At 28.6% G+C, this 24,120-nt stretch overlaps 2 protein-coding genes across 5 annotated transcripts in view; both read right to left on the reverse strand.

Annotated features, from left to right (window-relative positions):
* The window catches only part of LOC136969313 (FERM domain-containing protein 6-like), a 27,703-nt gene extending 20,667 nt beyond the window's left edge, over positions 1-7,036 (reverse strand). The window contains exons 1-3 of one of the 4 annotated variants that reach the window (XM_067263436.1): positions 6,887-7,036; positions 5,309-5,513; positions 4,983-5,237 (exon numbers count right to left, since the gene is read on the reverse strand). In XM_067263436.1, coding sequence (XP_067119537.1) covers positions 4,983-5,012 — 30 coding nt within the window. In that variant the 5' untranslated portion in view covers positions 5,013-5,237; positions 5,309-5,513; positions 6,887-7,036. Of the gene's footprint in view, positions 1-1,510; positions 2,131-2,168; positions 2,567-3,919; positions 4,963-4,982; positions 5,238-5,308; positions 5,514-6,886 lie in introns of those variants that run through there. The other 3 variants (XM_067263438.1, XM_067263440.1, XM_067263435.1) reach the window with 3 other exon arrangements.
* A 1,856-nt stretch (positions 7,037-8,892) lies between these two features.
* The window catches only part of LOC136969321 (deubiquitinase DESI2-like), a 36,630-nt gene continuing 21,402 nt past the window's right edge, over positions 8,893-24,120 (reverse strand). Inside the window, exons 5-6 of the mRNA XM_067263451.1 lie at positions 22,976-23,117; positions 8,893-9,624 (exon numbers count right to left, since the gene is read on the reverse strand). Of these exons, the coding sequence (XP_067119552.1) occupies positions 9,451-9,624; positions 22,976-23,117 (316 nt within the window). The 3' untranslated portion in view covers positions 8,893-9,450. The remainder of the gene's footprint in view (positions 9,625-22,975; positions 23,118-24,120) is intronic.

Consider the following 24,120-nt stretch of genomic DNA (forward strand, 5'->3'; position numbering starts at 1 on the left):
TCACAAGTTAAAAACACCGTTATTGGATAATAGTAACTATTTTGTAAGAATATTCATGAATCACGCCTTGACAATTGCAAAAAACTGCAACATCTGCAACCACTAGAGATTTATGCAAGCAACCAATCATCATAAATTGCTCTGAACTGTGGCAATTATCCACACATTTCGTAAGTTTCGGATGGTAAAAAGTACGATTAAAATTTATTGATATCATATATTCTTTTTAAATATTTTTTTATCGTTACATACATTAAATGAGACGACTCGAGCGGGTAATCAGTTATTTATTATCAGAAGTGGTTTAACGTGAACGATATTCCCTTTGTGATATAGTTTGTTCTACATATACTATAGAGATTAAATTCCATTCTCTGGTTATTCAGCCAACTTAGTACATGACCTAACAATACTAGCGGATGAATCCAAATAAATACATCAGTGAAAAGCCGTGTTTAACATGCGAAGGGTCTTCGAATTCCTGGCATTCATGGCAATATAAAGGAAACAGTGAAAAGCCCTCCATTCTTTCATCCGTGACTCCTTTGAAAAATGGCATAAAAAACACAAATATACCATTTGAGTTTTTTTTACGTTGACGCATTCGATATCTATAAAATATACTTTTTTTACATTATTTTGCAATTTTTTACGTTATCTACGCGATAACGATTGCATAGTTGGGGAGAAAATGATATAACGAAAAATAAATATTACGCGATTCTATTTAGAAAAAAAATTACAACTACCTGTAGATTTGGGAGCCTTTTCTCATAGTTTGAAATCGAAAAAAGCGCTAAATACGAATCCACGTCGGTGCAGCTTAGAGGCACAATATAGGGTGAGATGTAACAGAAAGGAACAATGAGGAAGACTTAGATTTCGACTTGAGCTTTTTTCATTACTTGTGTCATAAGGCACGGGTTCCTACCCACCCCGGGGCAAGGACGCCTCTCGACTCGACAGCATTCTTGCACACGCGGTGGATACACACTCCTCCACGCTCATATTTCTTAGAAAACAAGTATAATTCCTTCGGTTGAAGGGATTTTCTTCGTAACAATGAGTTATTCTATAAAATCATCTTAAATGACTTCCACAAATATGTGCAAGGGCTCGGAATTATTAAATATTCTTATTAAATAAATGCAATATTACATATATTATTATTATTATTATATATTGATAATAAGATAACCGTAATTCATTGCTCTGCATGGTCGAGTGACTATAAAATTGTAATGACGACTGTGACGACGATCTCTTAATACAAAACATCGGTCCGTATAATGTCATTCAAACACTGTCCAGATGTCTCGTTAATTAGTGAACAAACAACACCCTCGATTACTCGAATTATAATCCTAATTTTTCTTTTAAATCTTTCACTAAATCCTATCACATATATCATTATAATATCTAAGAAGCCATTAAAATACGCCCTACTGTATATCTTATCGAAATAAAAAGACAAAAATTAATTATAATAATAATAAAAACTTATTCTTACTCTTAGGGATCTAAATAGATATTTTCTCAACGGGTGTTGTTCCGTCCTTAAACTATTATTTCTTAACTTAAACATTTTATGATATGACGTCCTTCGCCATCATCCTTTTTATAACTTTAGCAATATTAACCTTTGAACCTCACTCGCGATTACAAACACCAACTGAAACTCGATTCCTTAAACTATACCAAATGACTGAAGGCTAAACCATTTTCGATCCTTCTAACTGGCCATCTGTTACCGTGTTACTGATTGTGTTATTGAATGCTCTGTAGAAATTAAAGCCGGTGATAAACAGGTGTCTTATATTAGGTGTCACATTCATCCTAGTTATCAGAAGTAAGGTTAAAATAAGAAGAGGGAAAAAAAACAGAGCAAAACTCCGCCTTTTGTCAATGAGGTAATTTTTCTCTTAAAAATATTTCATCCTCTTAACTACTTAAATTACTGTTAACAAGACGGATATACTTTAAAATTAATCTAATTTATAAACATATAATAAATTTCTGTAGGTATTTTTAAACAAAGTTAACATCGTAATATGCAATTTGATAAAACTGTCACGGAATAAAACTATGCTTAATATTCGTATTATCTTCGTAAATTTTTCCTCGCAAGTTACATATATTATCCAGTTTTTCTTTTTGTAATTTCTTACACTTTTCTATTCGTAGAAATAGTTGATCTCATTCATACGTTATTTCCAGATGTAAAAATCATATCCATACATACACACACACTACTGACATGTAAATATATCAAATTGCCCGTATCGTATGAATACATACAAACAGACTATTATATTCCTCACTGTTACACTTCGGCAAACATATAAAAACAACTTTTATCTTCTTTTCTTTATCTTCAAGTAGCAGACCAAACCCAATGAATTAATTTCACGCTTAGACATTTATTTTTCTCCCTCTCAATTATCATCTTTTTTTGTACATAAACGTTATATAGAATAAATGAATTTAATAAGAGATGATTCCAAGAAAATGTAACACAGCATTAAAAACTCGCTTTTATTTATTGTTTTTTTATGACATCAGGAAATTTTCTTACTTAAATAAAAATGCTTATATAATAATAATAATAATAATAATATTTATTTCGGGGGGAGGAATCTAAAAATATCTCGGATCAAAAAGATAATGGGGAATTTTTTATTATTTCTTTTTAAATAATTTTCTTAAACTGCACATCAGATATGTGACGCGATGAATAGAAAATGATTTCGTGTATCTCTTGTTCTTTTCTGTATGATGTCATCAAATGTCTATGACATTGAAAATTCGTCTTTTGTGTCATTCATATTTCGTTATCTATCTACAAGTTTAATTATACACTAGTATATTCGCGTCATCACTTTCGCTGTGATGTCACACGAACGGTTAATTGTTTCTTTCTTTTTATATGTTAATTGCCATTTAAACTTTCTCGTGATAAGAAGTGAAAGTGTTTAAATGCTAAATTCTTCGCTTTTTTCTGATCAAATTACATAAGAAAATAAACAATATAGTAATTTAGGAAAATTATTTCAAATTCTTTTGCATCTTTACCCAGAGAGATCTACTCGAACTGCACTTTTTTCAATTATGTAAACCCAGTATATATATTTCACTCTAACAAGATATATGTGTCCCAATATATTAATTTTATTTATGTTTTCGTTACAAGAATTTACTTTTAATTATATGGATTTATGTATTGCTGGTCATAAGGAAAAATATTTTATTCTACAAGAGCTAATAAATGTCTATGTAAATATTTATAACCTATTTATTATATTAGTTTGTATACTTACATAATATATAGCCCTATATATATATATATATATATATATATATACATACACATTCAACTTTTAAAACTTAAGAGTATAGATCTAAAATCAATTAATACAACTATATATAAATGTATGTATTTGCATTAATGCATTAATAAATGGGATTATAAACAAATCACATGGCTTAACATCTAGACATATTTATATTTAATTTTCTTACGAAATAAGTAATATTGACAATTGATAAACATCTTGATATAAGGAAAAATATTTTTAAAACAAAGTATATGAATGCCGTATTCCAAAAATAAAAATTTATTTATCTTTACTAAAAATTTTTGAAAATTTTTTAAATTATCACAAACATTGCAACATAAATTCCAATGTTTTCTTTTATCTAAGAATTTAAACATGACTTATATGTAACGCCTTCGGTTATCTACAGATATATGCCTTCTGCAAGGTGATAAAATATTGTAAAGCTTGTTTTTAAATCATATTTTAAATATTAATTAAAGTTAAAATGCAACTCTGCATACAATAAAAATACTCAAATATTTTTAAATAACCTTCACATAAAATATTTAAAAACAACAACAACGAAAAAAAAATGTCTTTACCTATTATTATAAATCGTCGAAGTTTAAAATAATATAGTAATACTCGAGAAGAATATTAAATTATGAGGAAAATGGCAACAAACACACTGCACGGATTGACGCATATCCGGTATAGTGGAGCTATTCCCGTTTCTATCCCCCCTACCAAATTTTCAAGAAATAGCTGAAGGTAATTTTCCGCCAACATACCAACTAAACTACGTCTTCGGCCATCACAAAGAAAGGAAAAAGAGTTTCAAGGTTGTACGAGGGGACGTTTTCCGAGTTGTGTTTGTTACCGCCTGTCTTTTTGCCCTTCTTTACGTTTAAAAATAACACGAGATATGTAAAGATTTTTAGCCAATTTAATTCCATATAATGTTTAGAAATCGGGCACGCATAATTTCAAAAGGAAATAGTCGAAATTTCGCCCAACACAAGTATTTCCTGTGAAGCAAGCAACACCTAACTCAACTATGGGATACATAACTTTATACGAAACAACAATAGCAGATATTATATGTAATAAAGATGTTCGAAAGTAGAATTAGTAATAACAGCATCGATGTGGAACATTCCATCTCCCATTAGTTACCTAACAATGAATTCAGACAGGAAATGGACAGCGGACAACGGACTCCACATGGACATTGGATATTCTGCTCATGCGTATTGATAACTAGATTCCAGGGGTTACGAGCATGCGCTGTTACGCCGGATGTTTAACCCCTCACGCGCGGCAATTCGGAAATAACACCGGAAGAGAAAAAAAACAGGCGAGTGTGATTTAAAATCCGGGACAAATGAAAAGAGATTGATACGGTTCGTTAAACCGGAGAAGGTTGGTTAAACATGGTATTTTGTATGCTGTCAAGTTTTTTCTCCATCAGAATGGGTTTTTCTATTAGAGCAGGCCATAAATTTGAGTGTCGCGTTTGAAGGAATTTTTTAAATATGGCTAAATGAACAAATGACACACTATATCATCTTTCGGATTAGAAGCTAATTAGCGTAACGAAACTATGTTAATTGAGCAATATGCCAGGAAACTTGCCGAGGTAAAATTCGTCGTAGTAAAACTCACCTTTCCATTATGAAGTATAGGGCAGTACATGTCTCAACATATTTCGTTAGACGGCTTTTCGAATGTTTCACGCTCGATGACACACTGTCTCCGAACTGATATCTAGCGTGACACCAAAGCTCGACATCGGATCGTCGAGAGGGGTGGACACGCTGGACCAATCATCTACTTCTTACGTCACGAGCCGAGTGAATGAGGCGAAGAGTCGCGCAACGTCGAGGAACTGAAGAGTTGTACGTATTCGCCCGTCCCTTTCTAATAGACACGTAGTAGTAATGGTGTTGTAGTAAAAGTGGACTAGAACAGATACAAGACAGACCACATACCTGAGTTGACGCTTTAGGCAGCAATAACTTGTCCCGCCTCGAGCATATTTTTAGTGATGGTCACTATCTGGATAGAAATTTCGTAATACTTTACTTGTAAAACTATAGTAGAGATTCCAGTTTTTCTCACTTCTTTTTTAAACTTGTTTATTATAAAAGTTTGTGAATTCTAGACGCTATCGGACGTCTTTAAGATGCTATAAATCTATCGAATAAAATCAAGAAATATGTCATTAATTGTTATCACCTATTAACTATACAGCGTTTCATGTTATCTATTCAATTATTGTCATATGTTAAAGCACAATTATTTGATTGTATAATCATATCTCGTCATCTATACACCTGCTCAAGGACGGAACCAGAGTCGCATCTGGTATAGTTTGCCCAGTGCGGTGTCATGGCCTTCGGAACAACGCCTTAATTCTTTCATTTTAAATACTAAATTAGTATAAGTTTAAATCAATATCACGTCTCCAAACGTAGTAAAACAAAAAAGAAAAAATAATACACGTTTTCTCCAGATAAATCGCGCTAAATACAAACAACGTAAATCCTTAATTACACTAATTTATACAATTAGTTTACGGTTATTGTAGCATTTAATATATAAAATTAAGAAAAGAAAATTCCTAACGAATTTTATAAAATGATTTCGATGATTACGTAAACAAGAAAAAAGGGAATAAAATTCATAATAACGGTGTCGACACCGGTTACTTTATCGTACATATTGATACTTGCTTGATAAAAAAAAATCTTCCAATTTCCAATCTAGATAAAATTCCTCGTAAGCTAATGCTCTGCGAAGACGGGAAAAATAAATCTAGAATTGCACCAATTTCCTTTAAAAATAAAAAAAATAATAAAAATAAAAATGGACCTTTGAACTTTGTACAAAGACAGGCTAAAATTGGAAATAGATATGTAAATATTTAACAGTAGAAAACAAGATAGATTAAGAACTGTGCTGAAATTCATTTGCTCTGATTCATGCAGTTCCACTCTGAATAGACAATTGGGAAAACGCCAACATAAAAAACATTCATGTAAGTAAATAATGAAGAAGCATTGAACCTACAAAATCCAACAATTACGTAAAATTTTTTTATTATTATTTCCTAGAAAAATAATACAGCAATATAAAGGAAATATTAAACTGTACAAGTTTTATAATATACTTGAAAAAAGAAAATAATAGCTAGCATTCCTAAAATTTTTTCGTTAACTCCAATAAAAATATACACCGACTATTTTATTATCTAAAGTAAACAAAATAAGCAAAATCATTTTAAAAGTCCCAAGTAAATTTTACAATTTCATCTTGTTTTCTACATCTAGTGAAAGGAAAAGTCACGCCACACTTTGGCAACAATGCCTTAAGGCAGTGATGAAATCCACTAGGAAAAATAGCTTTCTCACTCGCTATCTACTTCTAATAATTTCTCAAACTTTTTCATCTTTAATCATTTATATTATTTTTTATTTTTAGCTATGACATCTTTAAAAAAATAATAAACAGCAATGTTTCTTCATCAACCTTAAGCTGATATAATTAATTATATAAAGTTTACTTACGTTTAATAAACTTTTATCTTCTGTTTTTAATTACAGTAATATAATATATCCCGCGTTGAAAATCTATATAAACAGAAATTCATTAATAAAAATGAAGGCCATTTTCTCACTTTTCTAGCTGTTTCTACATATTAAAAATTAATTACTTTTGTTTAAAACTATTTAATCGCTTTTTTTTTATGTTTAAAAGAAATTAAAGTAAAATTTTATGAATTTTGAGCATTTAGAATTATTAAACATTAATAGTAGAATTAAGAATGATATGTAATAAATTATAGGAAAATTAGATTTAAATTTGAAGTTTAAATATCCTTTTTATACGAAATTTTCTGCAATAATCAATATAAAAGAACATTCGGATGAACTATCTGCCTTCAAAAATCCAGGAACTATTAACAGTGGTGCCATCAAGTGACTGTCAAATGAAGTTTAAATGAGAAAATTTCAAGAATTACATTTTAAGTTTTCATCCTACACAGTACTTAAAACTTCATTATAAGCGTGATTCGTTATAACGGGTCTATTATTAAATCGTAAAAGGAAAAAAAAAACATTTAAGAATCATCAATCATTGCTGTAGTAATGATGATTCAAAAGTATTGCTGAATGTATGGGAACATTACTTTGATTTTGATCGTTACTACACTTGCGTGCTCTCTGTTAGTCGTTAAAATAATATGACCAAGTTATGATTGTAATTTATAAATGATATACCATAAAATATATCCTTAAGAATATTGGATTTTCTTTCAATAGCAAAGATACTCAATCATTTAAGTTGAATAAATGAAACTGTAATGAATTTTTGTAACTTAAAAAATGATATATTTTTAAAATGAGAATACTTAAACTTTTTAAAATCATTATTATAACTAAATATTAGCCTTTACATTAAATGATTTAAACTTTATTGGTCAACTAGTTCCTTCTATAAATAAGATTATATTCCACTTGATATTAAGTAATAACTAGATAGAGTGGGAAAGGTAAAAAGAAAGAAATAATGATGATGGATAGAGATACAGAAGAGATGATATATCCAGCCATTTAAACTAGTTTAAACCATCACAAACTTATACGAAATGAGGAACATTTGTACTGCAAAAGAAAAAAAAAAAAAAGAGACCATTTGTATATAAAAAATAGCGAACTAAGTACTTAAATTCAGAGATGACTTTTTATTTTTATATCATTCAAATTTCTTTACTGATAGTTTTATATTTCGTCAAACCTAAAAACACCAGTCACTTATATTACGTAATTATTTTTGGTTTGATAATATTAAAATAATTTTTCAAAGATAGGTTCAAAGGTCTATATAATGTAAAGTTATTACCTTTCATTTTCTCAGTCAGCTTAGAATTTTATTTCATTTGTAGTTTTGAATTAAATATAAATATTTAGTGGTAGAGTTTTAAAATTTGGAATATTTTATACAAATATATTTATAGAGAAATATGTTTTTCAAACACAAAACTTAAGTTTTATTTAGACAGAAATATTATTTTGATATTCCTAAAGTTTAGGAAACTTGAATTCGAATTTTCATAATCTTGTATGCACTTCTTTCTTCCAAGCTTTTCCAATGTTTACTGGTTTATCTTTAGTTTTTTTTTTCTTTTAAACTTAAAATAAATTGTGTTTTTATGATATTTAATTTTAATAGTTAAAATTTATATTTTAAACTTTTCATTTAAATAATATTTTATTTATCTATAATTTTTTACATCATTCTACATATATAAAATTCAGTGAATACTAAAGAAATGAAATTTTTTTCTTTATTTATTTATGATGCATAAATAAATAAATAAACAACACTTCTTACATATTTATTGAATTTTATATAAGTATAATAATATAAAAATATTCTAGATAAATATGGAAAAAATATTAATAAATTTAGATATATATATAAAAATGATTTTCCAATAAAAATATTGATATTTCATATTTAAAATTACTAAATTCATTGATAATTATACGATATTTATAACATTTTAGAATTATTATAATAAAGTTTTGTTTAATTATTCCAATAAAACAGTTTATTAATATTACAAGTCATTATACACAGAAGTATATAGATGATAAAGACAATACATATTTGTCAATATAACAGTATTTGAGATTCTTTAAATACTCATATATTTGCTGGAGGGAAAAAAATCCAACAATTTGAGCTGCCACAATTTCTTGAATTCGTCAAGAATAAACAGATGACACAAACATTAAAACTTTACCGGAAGGCAAGGACTAGTCTCTTTCATTCTCATTTATGTTAATAATGCTGTACACAATAAACTCTCATAACACTCATATTCTATAAGAAGCAATGGACCATTCAACAATCTATAGGAGAGAGGAATTTTCATATGGATATTGGCATAATTTATACAACAATCATTTCAATAAAAAAATTTTCTACTTTGTAGATTTGTTTCCAAAAAACAATGCTTTGACACAGTATTGGCAATGAAGTCTGTGTACAGGCACAGTGAAAATAGTTTGAAATCATTTGGCAGATTGAAGACTTCGATAACCATTTTTAATATATTGTGACGTCAAAGCCGATGATGATCATTTTCAGTTTGGTTTTCCATGTTTTCCTGGAGGGTAGCCTGTAGTGCGATAGGTGTAAGCCACTCCCTAGGTAAACAACGCTGTAGGAAGGGAACTCTTGAGCTAATGTGGGCTAAACGGTTCACCCAGGAAGGAATTGTGGTACCACAAAGTATCTAAATGAAGAAAATTGATTACTCAATAAAAAAATTATTTTTGTTAGTGAAGAAAATATGTAAAGGTTAAAATTATTTTACAATATAAATTTATAATTTTATACTATACTAGAATATATAAGTAAATAAAATATAAATTACATCAATTTAACATTTGTTCAAAACATAACTTAAATAATAGAAACTTTAGAATACTGTTCAAATCAGTCCAATTTATTTGATAGGGACCAAATCATATGATATTTCATGATCTTAAAATTAATATTTAATCTATTTAATCCTTGCAGACAGGGCAAAATTTCACTTAAAAGTTTTTCAATCAGGTTTAATAAAAAAAAAAAAAAAATTGTTTCTAAGCATTTATTAAACTGTAGAAAGTATTTGTTAATTGTGTCGAAGCAGCCCTGACGCAAAACAATTGTAAAAATCATAGAACACTCGTAAATGAAATAGCAAAAATGTAAAGTTTAATTATAAATAAAGCTGATCTTTGCAATATGTAATAAATAAATACAGTATAACATAGTTCTCTTTTGTTTAAGCTACTGCAGTTACTAAATAAATTCAATAAATTAATTATTATTACTTTTACTATCTTTTGTACCTACCTGTTAACAATAAGGAGCCAATAATTATAATTCCTAAAAAACCTATCCATTATGGAATGGAGTCCACAATTGAGTAAAGTATTATGCAGAGAATCTAAATTCTGATCAAAGCTCCAAAGTAAAGATTTTTGGAAGTTATCTCCAGATTCAATCACGCATTTAAAAGATAGATTAGAGGTGGGTAAATATCACTTTTCTTGGATTCAAATATTAACTAGATTTCAAATATTCGAATACTCCAAATACTTAGTTAACTTAATAACCTTATATAACTTATTAAGTAAATAATTCATTTAATATTTATTATTTGACATCTTTTATTTATTTCAGTATATTAATAAACTAATAAAGTAAAAAATAAAATAAAAAGAAAAATAATTTACTAAATTTTAAGAAATGAAACTTCAAACTTTTAATTTTAACTTTGTTTTAAAGTAGCATTTTTACATTCTCTTATCTCAACTACAATACATTAACAAATAATTGTCTTTATTTTCACCTACAAAAGATTTTACTTTCCCAGTTCTGTTATACATAACAGAGGAAAATTATGGTAATCAGTCAAAAATGTGCCTCCAAGATTTTTACATTTTTGGACTCAGGGAACATTGAAATGTTAAGAAATGCAAAAAAATTCAGGGGTTTTTCTGTATATCCGGACATTAGTGACAGTGTGTGTGAGGCACAATTTTGTTCATCCACTTTGAAGCTTAACTTCTGTGTTTTTTCTTGAAAATTACTGAAATTTTTCAGAGAGGTTTGTGTATTAGGGGATTGATGCTATTAAATTTTGGTGGTTAAAGTTAGAAAGGGTGGAGAGATATAGAAGAGTCATGTGTAATATCTCAAGTAGGATCAAACTAAATGATGATTTTACTTGTTATTAGCATTTATAATTTTTTATGAAACTTATCTCTACCATAAAAATTAATTATATAAAAAGTTTTTAAAATAAAATATAACATATGGCACCTCACACAGTTTCAAATGTTGTCAGGAAAGTTAAGCAATTCATTGCTGGATATTTTATTTAAGAAAACAATTTGTCACATATTAAACTAGAGATGCTGTCTATATGCAATGACAAATACCGTTGACCAAAAAAAATTTTAATTTAAAATTTATTTGTTGAAACTTGTAGGCCTACATGTTATTTTTAAAAACATTTATAATGGCAAATATGGTTTATCAGACCATAAGCAATGCAATTGTCATGCACATGTTAATGAAAAAATACTTATTAATTATTCAAATATTGAAAATTTTTAGTCATTCCTCCTTTGGATACTTCTGCTTCTGCCACTGTGACAGCATATATGGCACAATATTGAAGATATTTATAGTAGTCAAACTTACTTTTTACTAATATTTGACATCAAATACTTTCAAGTATTTAGGTTTTTGCCCATCTCCAAGGAAGATAATTACCATTATTATGTAGTTATTCAGCCAACTATCATGAATTAAATTTAGAAGATTTTAAGTAGATTATAATGTATAAATTTTATTGTTTTCAATTTTTATATATGAAATGACAAATTGATTGCACCAGAAATTGCATACATTATATATAAGTAAGGTATCTAAATAAATACAGTACCAAAAATCAAAATTTTTTGCATAGGTTTTTTTAACGATTACAAAAATTGAATTCATTTTCATATTGAAAATTAAAATGGTTAGGTATAGAGTGAGTCTGGGAGAGTTGAACCATGTTTTACTTAAAGGTCTATAAATGTATATGAGATGCATTGATTTTATATTTGTCATAGTAAAGCCTTGTTAGCTGACTATACTGTAAGGGTTATATCATTTCAACAAATAATATAAATAAATGAAAGCACTAAATTAAATTTTATAGAAAATGAGATTTGGCTCATCTCTCCCCAAGGGGTGGGAGATATGACCCACCATGTGAGGAGATTTGACCATACCCTAGTAACTCAGAAACGAATAAAAAAAAAAGGAAAAAACATTTTATTTTAGTTTATATTAAGAAACTACAAACTTCATACATTACAATAATTATCTTATATATTTTAATTGAATTTTTTGAACAAATTAACAAAAATAAAATTTTTAGTAAACATCTGCTTATCTGTACATTTAGCACAGAGTTCTCACTATCCTTTCACATTAGGCCAATGCAAATTTCACAAACATTTGTATGGCAAGAGAAACAAATTCAATAAGTTCAATATAGAAGAACAAAATTGCATATCCATAATTTCATCTGTATTGCACACAAATCAATACCTGTTTTCATTTCTCTTGCCATGGGTTATCAGTTATCAGAGTTATCAGCAAAAGGAACATCTTCACATTCTGTCTCACTATTACTTGGCTTAAGAATTTTTCCCTTAACTATGTTTTTCTTAGACTATTTTTGCCTTTCTTTTGTTTAGTTTCTAAAATTTTGTCTTCTATTTCTTTGGCTCCTCTTGTGATTTGAGATTTTGATCATCATTCTTTTCTGGTGTGCATGTTAATATCTTTGCTTTTCCAGGCTGATGACCTTGTTGTGTCGTTTTCTTTGGGTGAGCTTTAAGATATGGTTTAATCATTTCCAGCATCATGATGCAGTTGCATTTTTCCCATTTGCTGTAGAAATTAATGGAATTGGTGAATATAACAGATATATTTCTGTTTGCCTCAACAGTTTTTGTTACCTTTTGTGATTGGATGGTTGGTGTAGTAGACAAATTTTCATTTGAGTTATCTATTTCTAATAGCGAATAAACAGCAAGCTGTCAAGGAAATAAGTGAATTTTGATAAACAGACATTTCTCTATCTATGACTGCAGAACACAAAAAGAACTTTCTTGCTGAATATTTTGGGATTGAATAGGTGCATACCTGAATTTCTAAAACCATTCACAATATTAGCTTGAATGAAAGCTTACAACATTATTTCCTTCACAAAACTAGGGGTATTGTAAATTGTAAGTGTTTTTTCCAGGGTTAGACATCATCCAGTTATTCATGACAGAATTGTATCTTGTCTTAAAAGAAGAATTGATGGCAATATCTAGCAGTTTGAGCTTGTTGCTGCAGTGAGGTGGAATTGTTACTAATGTTATTCCATTTTCCTTTGCGAAATTTATCCCTTCAACACTAACATGACTCATGATTGTCCAAAATTAAGTGTGTGGGATTTTCTTTAGAGGCAAGAGAATGCTTTACAAAATATTTTGTGAATTTTAGGAAACTCTTAACAGTCATCCTGCCATTAGGGTAGACATCACTGTCTGATCCTTCTGGACCAAAAGCTAGATACAAAAGCTTCATTATATTTTACCCAAGAGAATATAAAAAATAGTGGCATAGTATTACCAATTGCATTAATAGCAGAACAATCAGTTACAAGGGTACCTCTATTAGCAGAAATCATTAGTTCAACCTAGCAAGACTACTTGCTAACTATCATCTGGGACTGTAGTACTGTAGTAAATCCAGTCTCATCACTTGTAAATGTTTTCAAACTGAAACTGTCTCAAATGACACGAATCTAACATGTCTCAAATTTTCAAAAAAAAAAAAAAAAAAAAAAAAAAAATTACAACATTTTTCTTATTAAAGCTGATAGCTCTAGACAGACAACTCTCTCCACTTTTCCATCCCATCTTAGAGAGTTCAAATCTCCCATCTGGTATCTTCCTGACTTTGATGCAGCTTTCCAAAAAAAAAAAAAAAGCAAAAAGAAGTGAATAAAAACACTTTGCCTAAAAACTACAACAACACATGGTGCAGTTAGCATAATAAGTTTGTACAAACCTTGGTATATAAAAGGATAATAATGAAATAATTAAAAACTTTTTTCACTTCTGACAAGAAAAAATATGTTTGCCTCATTCACAGCTGATATGGACTACAGATCATTATGTTGGACATGCTAGTGGCCAATGAGCCATATGCTATGACTTGATAACCACCTGCCTACTGTGAAATTTAAATAAGATATTTGAACTGGTTCAATTCTACCAGACTCCTCCAAAATATTTTAAGTAAAATTTTTCCTATCTGCAATGGATAAAGATCAGAAATTTAAAGATCTTCACAACTTTGCTGGTTATAATGGAACTTTCAAAATTATGTTCAAGTAAAAAATAATTTCTTTCAAATGTTGCAATTAGCCAAAATATATTCTAAGACTATGATTTGAATAGCTTTTAAATTATTATTCAATTTAAGATGAATTATTAACAAAATATCATTTTGAGACAATAAAAGACAAAATTATCTGAAAATATTTGAAAAAAACTAGGTCTTCTGTCAATTTTAAATGTTAGAATAGCTTAAAAATTTATCAAATATAATCTTAAGATTGATTAGACAAATAAAAATAGGCACAAATTCTTGTATTAAGGACTGTAACAATAGAAATCTGTAAAATTCAAAAGATGATAACTTTTTTATTTGTAATATTATCAAAAAGATTTTATTTTTATTTAAAAGTTTGTTTTTTAAAATATATTTAAGACTTAAAAATAATTATAACATTTAAGTTTTGCTCCATTCCTTTTGAAGTTTCTTTCAAATGCTCTTCATTTTGACTGTACAGTGATACCTCGGTTTTCATCGATGATCTGTCTGAAAACAATCGGCGAAATTCGAACCGACGAAAACCAAGACAATTATTTCCATATCAATCAATTTAAATCCAATTAATTCATTCTAGATACTCCAAAATACATACCAATAACATATTTAATAGAGAATTAATATAGTGTTAAATACAATAAGAAATTAATAGTGTTAAATACAATAAGAAATTAAAGACTAATCTAAAGGAAAGTGATGGAATTGTTTGGCTAAACATGTGGGGTAATGTCTTGTCTTGTAGAAGCTAGTTGGACACGAGCTTCTAGCCAATATCGCCCCATGGTAAAGTGTGACGTAATTGTCATGTAATAGTAGTTGTATGCATTCATGATGGTCATTTCATGGGAAATAATGCCTTCTGGGAGGTCCATTTAAGAATAACTGGCCCCTATTCAGGCATTACAGATGTGGAGAAAACCCAGAAAACTCCATGTGGCCAGCCCGTCCTGGCGAAGCACAAACCCACAACCAAACTTCCAGTGTTCAGGGAACGGAAACTTTGGCCAATGGTGGGCCATCGCGGGGTAATGCTCACACTGAGCCGGAAAACACATTGGTCACCTTTTGTTTTTGCAAAATTAGCAGTGATATCACTTGGGCACACTGACAAAATCCGAGACAGATTCTCCACAAAAAAAATCAACGAAAACCAAGGTATTACTGTATTTCTCCAATCATTGTGACTGCTCTTTTCCACTTCAGAGTAAAAAATCCTTATTGTCTTCTGTTTTTTTAGTTTATTTTTTACAAGAAACAAAATCTTTCTATTGGTCGGCACTGTGGTATGTTTGGTGGATTCATGTCTCTAGGTAGAAAATTGATTCCATGCTGTTCCAGCCAACTTACTATGAATATTGCATAGTGTATTGTTGCCAAATCTGGCCAAAACAAAGTATAGCCATCATAATTTCTTAAAAAAAGAAGACAACCTTTTTAAACATTCATTAATATACATTTTGGTATTATTATTTCCTTTTGTCACAAATGATAAACTTTTCAATCCACACGAGCAAATTAATTGCCATACCAGACACTTTGAGTCAAACTTTTTGACACTGATTGATGTTTGAGGTTCTGGAAAAACTTCCCTTTCAAACACTGTATAATGGTATGAGCCTGGAAGTATTGAGAAGTCAGCCTTCACATATGCTTCATCATTTAAAACCAAATAAGCATTCTTTTTTTGCCAATTAAAGAATACAATTTTCAAGCTCTAGTTTTAATTACATTCTTTTTTTCTTCAGCCACTTTAGGAATTTTTTGTTTTTTATATGATCTCATATTTTCATGCTGCTTAGCCCTTTGAACCATTGTTAGTTTCATATTTTTTTGGCAACATCTCTCACTGACATAATTAGTCATTTATAAAAATTGCAGTATCTTCTGGTCAAGTTGTGAGCACCATATTTTCCACTGGAAGATAAGGTACTTTTGAGAAATGGACAATGTCTTACATTACCGATTTAACACTCCATTCACCATACTTCAAGAAATTTGTAGCTGTTTTCCTATGAAATGTCTTAGTTTTTCTGGATCTTCTAGCCATTTGTCAACAATTATTTTTCAATAGTCTATTTCATATGCTATTTAAAGCAATAGTAGTTATTTTAATAAAACTGATGGAATTCTTATTCTAATTATTTGAAATCATTGCCATGGCAATAAACAAAATTATAAATAAACAAAAAAAGTTAACATCTTTTAAATTTTATGGATTTCTATCACTACAGTCCTTATTTGGTATTAAAATAAATGATTATTATTAAATATTCATTGCAGTTTATTATTTAATATTAGAAAAATAAATATATTTCTAAAAGATTTCAATAAATTTTTCTTCCATCTTTGCATCATCACATCTGGAAGAAATTCCTGTATACATAGAATATCATTATTGTATTTATTACATTTTTACATCAATCAGATATGAAATAAATCAATATAGCATACTTAAATGTAATTTTAAATAACAGTAAAATAGAGAATTCATCTTAAATTGGCTGTAGAAAAGTTTTTCATTGTTAGTGAATAATTTATAATTTTGTTTTCATAGCTTGCAACTTTTGTATTGTTTGAGTCTTTGTGATTTGTCAGTAAAGTGTTGTTTAAAAGTAGCAATGTATTCTTCTACTATACAGGGTGGGCCAGCGAAAACGAAACGGCAGAGTGTTCGTGTTCGTCCAAGCAAAGCGCTCGGACAGGTCGATTTTACTCTCGAGGGGACATCTTTTGCAATAAAGTTTTTGCGATTCTGAATATTAACTAAACAAACATTTTTTTCGAAATAAATGTTTGTTTAGTTAATACAAAATAAATGAGTTTTTAAAATTTTGTTGTTTATTCAGAATCGCAAAAACTTTATTGCAAAAGATGTCCCCTCGAGCAAAAGATCGACCTGTCCGAGCGCTTTGCTTGGACGAACACGAACACTCTGCCGTTTCGTTTTCGCTGGCCCACCCTGTATATATTGTTTGTGTTATGTGTATGTTTTAATTTTCTTGAATATTTTACTAGCCTACTTCATTAATTTTGATGTTATGTTGTTTTTAGTGTATTGTATCAGCTTGCTTAATTGTCATCTAATGTTATTTATTTGTATTACATTTACAATATGTGTAATAAAGTCTTATAAAATTTGTTTATAAAAGAAACAGCAAAGTTAATTAAAGTTTAACTATTTTTTTTAATACTATTAAATAATATTTTTCATGTTCCTTAGAAAATAAAAATAATACATAATAATAGAAATAGCTTAATAATGTATTTCAAATTAACTTCAAGAAACAAATACAAAGTTCCTTCAATTCAAAAATTAATCTAGACAGTCCACAGAGCAGTCAATACTCAAAACAATAAATGCTAGTTTTAGATAAAATAATAAATTCATGGCTAATTTATAAATTTACATAAAAATATGAATGCCAAATATTCATTCAAATAGAAATATTTAAACATTCAAAATAACTTGCTATTTCTTATTCTTTAGAAAACCACAATTCAATTAAGTAATTGAATTAAATTTACAATCAATTTGCAACATAATTTTCCTTTTTTGTAAAATTTTTTTAATATAAATTTGTAGAGACAATTATTGAAAATAGTTAATATCCAAGGAATATCGTGATAAGTTATGCTTGAATAAAATACAGTTCAATCTTTAATATCCAATAGTAATTATGCAAATGCCAAATTAACATATTTTCAATTCTTCAGTCTAATATAACATTCTATAAACTGTGAAGTTTTCTAAAATCATCCAAAATTTTAAAAATTCTAAATTTGGAGAAATTTTTTAAAAAGTCCAATTTCTAGAATGAAGACATTTTCTGAATTTTTTTCCTTTTTTTGTGTATATTGAGATCATATTAAAACATGTACTTTCCATTACTAAATTAAGGCCATTCCAATTAATATTATAATGTTTTGTATTGCTAGCAATTAACAATTTTTAATTATAACTAATGATACTTAATATTCAAAAAATTTGAATATCAGACTACTGTCTATATCAAACAACAAAGCTTTTCTTACAACATATATTTTTTGAAATTAAATAAACTATATCTATTAATTATGTTAACATGTTATTGTAAATCATCTGTAAATACTTTGCAATAAACAGTTAAATATGAAAGTTATTTCTAGTTTTGGAAAAGAAATTTAATTTATAAAATCTTTTGAATATGTTTTTAAAATACTTTATAGTATTTTACTGGTTTCTATTAACTTTAATTAAAAAATCACAATAAAAACTATGCAGTTTTCAAAAAATTTTTAACTGTGTATGAAAATGGTCTCTGGCATTATACAAACTAACTAGAGATTCGTTTTTAAAATGATAAAAATATAATTTATTTGTAGATCAATTATATAACAAAAGTATCTTTTACTTCATATAAGATCTATATTTATATTTATACATAATTAAAAATATTACAATTAATAATATTCAAAGTACATTATATGAACTATACTTCTATTAAAACAGATGAAGTCTGGAAAATAACATATTATCTCAATATAATCATTAATCAAATGAAATTACATACAGGTACTCCTCACTTTACGACTGAGTTTCATTCCGACAACTACGTCGTTAAGTGTGGTTTGCTTTGTAATCTTCTTTTTTTCTTGATAAGTTTCTCTATAGCACTTCAAAAGTTCATTCATTCCACGTTCAACTTTATTAAAATGTTCAGTATTTGGATCCATAGCCACAAGTTCCAACATAGCCACATTAATTTTGGAGAACACACCAGCTAACCCATGTACCATGAATTTCTTTTTCACTTCTTCAGTTCTTTCCTCTTCCAAATGTTGCAACACTTCTAACTCTATTAAATCCTCATTTGTTAGCTCTCAATTGGCATAATCCAATGTCTTCCACTTCAACATCTAAATTAAGTGCATTAGCAAGGCCCACAATTGTTTGAATTACATCAGTTTGTTCAAGATTGTCAAATGATTTGATATTGTTCACAAAACTTTATGCATTTTTTCCATATGCCTTGTATACACTTATCTGTCACTTCGTCCCAAGCCGATTTAATGTTTTTAATGCAATCTAAAATACTGTATGATTTCCAAAATCACAAAGGGTTACTACATCATTTTCTGTTGCTGCTACAGTTTTGGAAAAAGTCATGCACAAATAAAACGCTTTGAATTTAGCTATAGCACCCTGATCCATTTGCTGTAGGACAGCAGTTGTGCTTTTAGGAACATATACTACCTTTACGTCTGGATCATCAAGATGCTGGGAGTGGCCTGGAGCATTATCAAGCAGCAGAATAATTTTAAAAGAAACTCCCATTTTGAAACAATAATGCTGGATTGAGGGTATGAAGCAGTTCAAAAACCAATCTTCAAATAAAAGTTGCCTCATCCATGCCTTTTTATTTGCACAATAGTAAATGGGCAGACTGTTTTTATTAATGTTCTTTAATGCACATGGGTTTTTGGAGCGATAGATCAGGAAAGGCTTTAACTTGAACCCAGCGGCATTCCCTCCCAACAACAACGTGATCCTGTCTTTAAAAGCCTTGAAACTGGGAATTGCTTTAGCTCTTTGTGCATATAGGACCTTTCAGGCATTTTTTTCCACCAAAGCCCGGTTTCATCCACATTGAATATCTGTTCCAGGCAGTAGTTGCCTTTTTTAATTATTCCATCCAATTTGTCAACAAATTTTTCTTCTGCTCCTACATCAACACTTGCCACCTCACCACTGATTTTCCAATTATGCAGGTTGAATCTCCACCTAAACCATTGAAATCAACCAACCATGGCTTGCTGTAAATGATTCTATCGATTTTTCTCCTTCAAAGTCTCAAAGATACTGCGTACCTTAGCTTGAATTATTAAAAGGCTTATCAGTATATTATTTTGCATCTGGTTGTCAAACCAGATCGCCAATAATTTCTCCATCTCACGAATAAGACCTTTTCACTGCCCAGTTATTATGGCTTTAAATCCTGTTAATAATTTCATTGTCTCTTTCACTCTAACTTTATCCTTTAAAATCGTTGAAATTGTCGAATGTGCCAATTTCAAGTCACGTGCTATTTCTTTAACCATTTTACCAGCTTCATAGTCTTGTATGATTTTTATTTTCATTTTCATTTCAAAGTCGACAGCTTTCCTTCATTTCTTAACAATTCCTCCAGATGATGCCATACTTTTTCTTTTTATCACCATCTCTACTATTTTGGGGTTACAAATATGTAAAAAAAAAAAAAAACAAGGTTATACAGTGACTGCTTGTCGGAATGAAACTGACTGAAAAAGTGCATAGCAAGCCTATAGGACACTCAGTACGCATGTCACCCTTTGCCACTGATCGACACTCAAGCTGAGAAAGGGGATTCCTCAAATTGCAAGTCGAAACTCCATTGTTTGTAAGTGCAAGTGGTCGTTAAGCAGATAAATCATAAAGTGAGGAGTACCTGTGTATATATATTACATATATGTAATTTTTATATGTATAAATTTCAGAGATAATTTCATTTGATTAATGATTATATTGAGATAATAAAAAAATATATATGTATATATTTATTTATTTTTTAAAATTTTCATGAAAATAAATAAAATAAAATATGCATCTGTATATTTTTTAAATTTTAATATTTATTGCTATTATTTCATTTCAAGTTAAAAAAAATCATTCTATACAAAGCAGAAAAAGATCTTTTGATTAATTTCTGATCTTTTCAGAATTAAATACAATTCTTTTCTATAACATAAAAAATTTTTAGAAACATTACATAGAGCATATAGCAAAGCATAATGAATAATATCTAAAAGACAAATTTTATTTATTAAAATTTAAAGTTTATAAACAAAATTATAATAATATACAGTAGAGCGTCATTTATCCGAATCAATTGGGGACTGGGGTTGTTCGGATAACCGATTATGTACGAAAAAATATATTAATCTATCCGATGTTGAAATTTTTCTCTGTTGCATGTCACTTCGTGTTGAATTTTTCTCCATTGTGTGTCACTTCATGTTGAATTTTCACCGATTTTAAGCCTAATGAAAATTTTTATAATAATAATCGATGCTATTGTATCGTTAAAAATTATTTCTTTATTTTGTACAAACAAAATAAATATATTGAAAAATAAAAAACAAAAAATTATACTTTAGAAGTTAATCTAGTATCAAAAACGTTTGATTCAGCACGACACAGTCCAACTGGAAAGATTTCGGATAACAGACGTTTCAGATAACTGGCTTTTGGATAACCGACGTTTAGGATAACTGGCTTTTGGATAAACGACGCTCTACTGTAATTATTATTATTATTTTGTTTATAAACTTTTATTATTCATTATTATCATTTTTATTATTATTATCATCATCATTATTAATTAATTTCAAATTTAGCAGCAATCTCTCTAGTTTTTATAGAGCAATTAATGATATTACTATTTAAATTGGCAATTGTATTCTGCTCAAATTACTGATAGTTTCTTTGTCTACGTTGTTTAACTTTATATCAATATTGAAGATCCATGGTAAATATATATAATATATTAATATACATAAATTAATACATAAATTAAATATACATAAATATACATAATTCCTGTGAAAGCACAAGATCTTCTTCTGAGAGTGTCAGGACACAAAAGTGATTTTATTAACATATTAACATAAATAAAGACATGTTAGCTAAATTAGCATTGCATGAACAGTTTGAGCCGCAACGACATCACTAGAGAAAATGTAATGTCATTCTATCTGTCTAGTCTACTATTTTGCTCTAGGATAGTAAAAATTTTTTTAATCAGAAACTGTTTAACTGAAGTAAAAAATTATCACAACTTGTCACTATTACAATTACAAAAAAAATCAAATTATACTTTATAAATAATACTTTTTATTCATACAATATAAAAAACTGTATATTACATATTATATGATTAATTTATTATGATTCTGTATTTCACTTAAAAACTTAGATGTATTTGAATGCTTATTCTATTTGTAAGTTGATTGAAGAATATCTTGTGTTAATATTCTATATTTTAATAAATGTTATATAGTTATAAGTGTTAATAAGTGTTAATATTCTATATTTTAGAATAATATTAATACAGTATATCTTTGTGCAAAATTATTGAAGTTTTTGATTAATTTTAATGCTTTATTTATAAGTATTAATTAAGATTTATAACTCATTTGTAAATTGTAAAATAAAATAAATTATTTATAATTGAGGTGGAGCATTAGTGAAGCCTCTTCTATGTGGTTTACAGAATTGTGTTCATTCTCAAAATCTATTTGATTGATTTTGATTAAACTTTGCCATCTTTCATTAATTGAGACAAGGAATAAAAAAATGTAATAAAAAATGGGGGTCCATGAGTTCACTTTTGATATATAAGGTCGTAACACAAGCGTGTGTGACAAAGTGATGTTGTGTAATGTTCCATAGTTGCCATCTGGTTGTCAAACCAGATCGGCAATAATTTCTTAATGTTCTTTAATGCACATGGGCTCAATTCTATGGCTTATAGAATTGAGTTTATTATGAAAATTTAATGGACCAATTTTGATAAAACTTTGCTAATTTTAAACTTTGTAGAAAGAAAAAGAAATGATATGAATAAACAAAAAGAAATGCTTACCTGTGTGAGAGCGTTTGTGAAATGATTACAATTTTTTGTCATGAGATGATACTGATCACCTCGAAATTCGTTTCCCATTCCTTCAACAAGTTGTCGAACATCACCTTCTGTAAAATCTGTGTGACCAAGACATACACACTGTCTGTAAAAAATTATTAAAATATTTTTATTCAATTTAAAAATGTTAGTATTTAACATATAACTTAACTTTTTTTTTAAATTAATTTATCATATGAATTTGTTTATGTAAATTTATATTACAGTAGAACCCAATTAACCAAGGTTTGGCATTATCTGAAACAAACCTGTAAGTGAATACAATACTTTTTTATACTATAATTCATAAAAGAAAATTAAAATGATAACATACATCACAAAATGGTTTGTTTCTGTTAACTTTTATCATTAAACTGCAAACAGCTGCAGTTTAAAAGGTTGTATGAGTTGTTTAAACTGCAATGTGAGACAAGCCATTCATATTCAAATTTAATTACAGATGCTCCTCGATTTATGATATTTCACACATATGATGGCCAATATGAGTGATGGGAAAACAATTAAATGTGAATTCAAAGCTGTTCTATTGATACATTAATAATCTTTCTTTTTGTATATACCAACTTATTTCTTCCTGTGTTTTACAGTATATCCATTATGTCTGCAAAAGACCTGCTTTGTCTCCTGCTACTGATGAGAAAAGGAGGAAAGCTATTACTCTAAATGAGAAACTTAAGATAATATTTAAGCATGGCAGTTATGGTGAACACTCATGAGCCAGGGGTATTGCAATCAATGACAACCCAAACTCATATTACATACTATACAATATACAACATTACATTCTGTATTTTTCATCTAGCCTAGTTATTTATTTATTTTTATTTTTAACTTTCAATGTTTTTGACTTACAATGTACTTTTCTGAAAATGAAACCTCACTGTAAGTCAAGCAGAGACTGTACAATAATATATGTTTTTATTCTTAGAATTAGGGTGCGACTATGCAGTCGCAAATTTAGAGCGAGCGAGAGGTTGCGAGCGATTTAGTTTTCACAAAGGAAAACCATGCACAAGCGAGAAGCGAGAAATAACGCTGGCGAGAGCGAATTTCTGGTTCTTGCACATATCTGACAGATTTTGATATTT

Source organism: Centruroides vittatus, unplaced genomic scaffold (assembly GCF_030686945.1).
Source record: "Centruroides vittatus isolate TY-2023 unplaced genomic scaffold, ASM3068694v2 contig_1776, whole genome shotgun sequence".
Classification (NCBI taxonomy): domain Eukaryota; kingdom Metazoa; phylum Arthropoda; class Arachnida; order Scorpiones; family Buthidae; genus Centruroides; species Centruroides vittatus.